The following is a 4,726-nucleotide window of genomic DNA, read 5'->3' as shown; positions in this document are numbered from 1 at the left end:
AATAACTACACTAATATATCATCCTTCCAACCAGAATTTTAGTAACCCTGGAAATTGTGATTATGATACATATAGTAGTTGGCCATAAATATGAAGAAACTCACATGACAACTGCAGTAGCACCTCAATGTACAAGGTTAAACTGCAACATTCTCATGCCAAAATGGCCGCAACAATCAAGATGTGAACTGTAAGTCAATTTACCTTGTAACAGATGAAACTCGGCCAACTTCACAACATTTTTGTACACTAGCCTAATCTCCATCCACCACTTCAACCAGGCTGCAACGAAATTGGGTGGTGTTTCCTCTTTCCTGGACTGAAATTTTGCCCCATTCCCATTCAGTTCAAGCTGACTCAGTTGCTCAGTGAAGCTGCATTGTTTTATTATACCATCCAGTTCTGATGGAGGCAAACCATAATCACTCATGCTTGTTTGATAAGTTCCTCCTTACCATTAAGCAAATCGTGGAAGTTGAATTTACCACAACCAAAGTCGTTATAATCGCTCTTACTTGATTCTACTGTTTGGGCTCATCATGTTTGGTTCCATTTTTTTGAATTATTTTTCCAAAAAGTGAGTTGAAAACTCTATTTTGAAAAAGAATCTTTGCTTGGTTTTAAAAAAAAATGCATTATTGCAAATTCAAATTTCCCTACAATTTAAGGAGAGAAATAAAAAAAAAATTAAAAAAAAATTGTCACATCAAAAAATACTCTCATGTTAGTTTTCAAAAAACTTTGTTTGGTTTTCAAAATAACCAAACAAAAACTCCAAAATTTTCAAAAAAATGAATTAGAAAATAGGAACCAAACACAATGATTGATTTCTCCGTGATCTGTTTGGCTCAGACCTTGAATACCTGGATTATTTTCTCTCAGCCTGGTTGACCAGTTCTGCTAAGGCGATTGAAGGGTGTCTACCATTCCCATGAGAATCAATCTGTCCAATTTCTATGGATTGAATTGCTTTGGCTATGAGATTCCAAGTTTCAATGAGGGAAGCTTGAGCGAGAGGGCTCTTTGTTGCAGCTGCCTCAAGAGCCTTTGCAGCCTTTTCAGCTTCAGCTTTCAATAACCTGTAAAATGTTATAAATCTATGAATAGAATCCTCAGATAAATCATAGCTAAACCAGCCTAACATATCAACGGGGACTCGACGTCAATTGAGAGAGAGGGGGGTGTTTGCAATTCATTTCTGACTTCTGCACTTCTGCATATGATGTGTAGTGACAGATGTACAGGTACAAACAATAACTCAGCCAGCCACCGATTGTTAGTGACTCAGGCTTGTTTGGTACAATTTCTTATAAGCTAAAAGATAATAATCATAAAGTAGAAATTAAATGCATCCTTCCTCAGTTTCTCAACAATCAGCTTTTCAGTTTATTTAAGATATTTTTGGCTTGTTAGAGCATCTTACATAATGGTTAAAAGTGTGCTCCAACTTCTTCATCAAATCTCAAGTGAGAGGCTATTTTTTCACAAATCAATGACGAACCAAATCTTTCACCAAATTCCCAACAGTCATATTTTTACTCAAATTTGATGAAATTTTGAAAAGAGTAAGGATTGGAGATGATTTTCTTTCACCAAAAATGGTTAAAACAAGTTTTTAGGAGAAGATCGAAAATTTTCAAAAATATTTGACCAAAAAATGAAAAATGAAAAATGAAAAAAGAGAAAGGATGGTAGTGTTCTGTATCAGATTAGCGGTTGTTTGGGAAGTGCTAGATTAGTATATTTTTTGACCTTTTACATACAAACGTGAAATATGAGTTGGGTTTGAAGTGATGTGGTAGAGAGATGATGTGACTTCAATATGATAATTGTGACCTAAATAGGATAATGTGTGCTGTTTTAGCACATGCCAAACAACCACTAAGCTTTTAATCAAATTTTCATTCAAATTCGATGAAAAAAAGATCAAAGACTGGAGGTCCTCTTAGTTGTAAGTAGAAGCTATACCAAACTCTCACACAGATTTCCAAAATAAAATAAAATAATTGATAAGTAGTCCCCATAAGTTGCACCAAACAAGCAGTGGATTGCTTCCATATTCTCTTAATTCCTTGTTAAATATATAATACAATATAATTGAAGAAGAATTGGCACTTACTTTGCTCGTTCAATGGCTTCAGTCTTCTTATTTTCAGCAGCTGCTCTCTCTGCTCTAATGTTCTTTATCATCTCTAGTTTGGAGCTTGCCAAAGGATCCTTAAATAAGGGCATATTACTTCTTAACCTAGTACGACGCTTTTGGCTTTCAGTCACATTCCCTGTGGAATTATCAGTGTCATTAGCTTTCTTCTTTGTGGGATTCTGTGTTCTGGGTTGTCTCTCACTACTTGGCCTTCTCTTTCGCTTCCTTTCTACTCCAACTGGTGTGCCATGATATTTATAAAGGGCAGTGCAAACCCTGTCACAGTATGCCTAGTGGGAAAAGATAAAACTTGCTTAACAAACCATGTTTTGGCAAATTTAATGTGATATATAAAAAAAGTCAAAAGGGTTTATTAACTTATAATGACTATCTCAATTACAGTGGGACAAATATTACTATCTTTCTTCTGATACTTTGCAATGAAATATAAAGATTATCACCACAAATCACAAGTGAGCCTGGGGCCCAAAAGGGAAAACTTATATTCAGTCCAACTTACCAATCGTTTGATACTTCTCTCTCCACAAATAATCAGTAGATGTTGGGAACTTACACACAGGATAAAAGAGAGGGCAAAAAAAAAAAAAAAAAGAAGAAGTTGGAGAAATTCTATGTAAAAAGTAGCATAGAAGTTCAAGTCTTAAATCAGAAAACGGAGGGTATAAGGATTTATTCATTGGACATTCAATGGTGTATCACAAGACAAAAAACAAAGTAGGTTGAAACATCTACAAATCGATATCTTGGAATGTTAAGCTCCAATAATATGTTATAGATTTTTATCATCAACTTCACGAATTAATTTCAAGGTATAAGGCTTTTCTTATTATAACACGCTCAAAAGGATCCCTCGTTCGTCCATCAAATATTCTACTTTTTTCTGTGTACTTGGATTCAATTCAAATACCCATCAATTAGCTGTTTGCACACCGTTTTCGTGCTAATGTAGTCTAAGGGGCATATGCATAGCTAGTACTAGTAATAAGTTAGTCATCCATTTAGGAATGGCAGCAAAACCCAGAGCTTGATAGGATTAGGCTACCACCCCTTTTTCAGAACATTTATGCTTCGCTTGTTTTTGCAGAAAATATTCTCCACGGAAACATTTTTTTCCAGAAAATGTTTTCCATAGAGAACATTTTTCTATGTTTCATTACATTCTTCAAACTTATGTAATTAGTGGTGGTGGTGGCCGTGGCGTGGTGGTTTTAGTGGTGATGGTGGTGGAAAATATTTTCTACCCAAATAATTTTATTTTTCGTTGACCATGGAAAACATTTTCCATTTTCTGTTGTACCAAACACCAAAAATCAGCAGAAAATGTTTTCCGCATTTGGAGGGTTAAACAAAGTGAATTAAATGATCACTTGATGAAAAGCAAACAAGATGGACTAGGCCAAATAAACAGCATACATTCTCAGCAGAAAATGCAACATATGCCCTTGCAGGATCAGCCCATTTGGCAGAAATGGCCTCTGAAATTTTCCTCCTTTGCTCAAGAGAATTGGGTGCTCTCTTGCTACCTTTCGGTCTTGCCATTTTTCTACTTTGTTCAACACTCTCCAACCATTCCTGCTCGAGCTGTTCATCCAAGATCTTATAGGAGTCCCACTGCTTCTCTTCCTCACCAACAAATCCCTTTCTAGAAGCTTCTGCTATCAAATTCTGCCACTCAAATTAGCAAGTTTCCTGCAGCTTCAGTTTTTCACGACGCCTTTCCCACCCCATTCGCACTCCATTGCCAATTTTCATCCTTGTTTCTTCGCTGCACAATCAATAAAGAACATGGTAAATAAAGTGATTAAAGCAGTATGTGGAAAATTACAAACTGAAGGTCAAAAACTCAAAACTCCTGTTAGACTTAAAGAAGGCCCTAGTACAAATCTAGGGTAATGCCAAGCATCTAATTCACTGAATCTTCTCAATTTCCAAAATCTCATATTTGAAGAAGAAAACAGACTAATATTAACAGTAAACAAGGCACAAATTATTACAAAATGAAGGAGGAAAAAATTAAAATAGTTTAGTCTTTTTCTGGCTTCAGCCTCCAAGAACCAACAAAAGAGAAAAACAAATATCAATTAACTGAACCCAAATGACTGAACCCATCTAAGATTCAATCTAAAAGACCAGAACATCAATTAACAAGACAAGCAGAATATCCAGGATTTTTTTGTTAGTGAATATCCAGAAAGTTTATGAATAACCAAGTACTTGTAAATTCGATGATAGAAAGAAAAATAGCAGAACCAAAAATCGAAATAACAAGACGGAATGTCATGAGATTCTACCTCTGAGCATGTCTCAGGTTAACTAACGTCATCTTAACCTGCATAGGCTGTGTCAGTGAGATCTGCTACAAAGAATTTACATTAACAGGTTCAGTGCTGGCAGGGAAGGTACAAGAGAAAAGCAAATAGTTTTAAGAATTCATGAGAAATGTTTAACAGAAATTGAACCCCTATGACACCCAAGGGGTTCAATTTCTGTTAAACATTTCTCATGAATTATTGAACCCAACAACTTCAGATCAACTGAGGCTATTTGTGTTTCTCAATTATT

The 4,726-nt window shown here is 35.5% G+C and overlaps 1 protein-coding gene across 1 annotated transcript; it reads right to left on the bottom strand.

The window, feature by feature from the left end:
* Nucleotides 1–301: 301 nt before the first annotated feature.
* LOC145820581 (uncharacterized) lies at nucleotides 302–3,902 on the bottom strand. The gene is made up of 3 exons (XM_082916694.1): nucleotides 3,578–3,902; nucleotides 2,120–2,433; nucleotides 302–1,079 (listed from the first exon to the last, which is right to left on the bottom strand). Exons 1-3 carry the CDS (start codon nucleotides 3,701–3,703, stop codon nucleotides 869–871), a joined length of 651 nt encoding a protein of 216 aa, XP_082772820.1. The 5' UTR covers nucleotides 3,704–3,902; the 3' UTR covers nucleotides 302–868.
* Between the last annotated feature and the right edge of the window lie 824 nt (nucleotides 3,903–4,726).

Source organism: Camellia sinensis, chromosome 2 (genome assembly GCF_055761805.1).
Source record: "Camellia sinensis isolate YWXY chromosome 2, ASM5576180v1, whole genome shotgun sequence".
Taxonomy (NCBI): Eukaryota; Viridiplantae; Streptophyta; class Magnoliopsida; order Ericales; family Theaceae; genus Camellia; species Camellia sinensis.
This window is presented reverse-complemented; position numbering and strand designations above follow the sequence as displayed.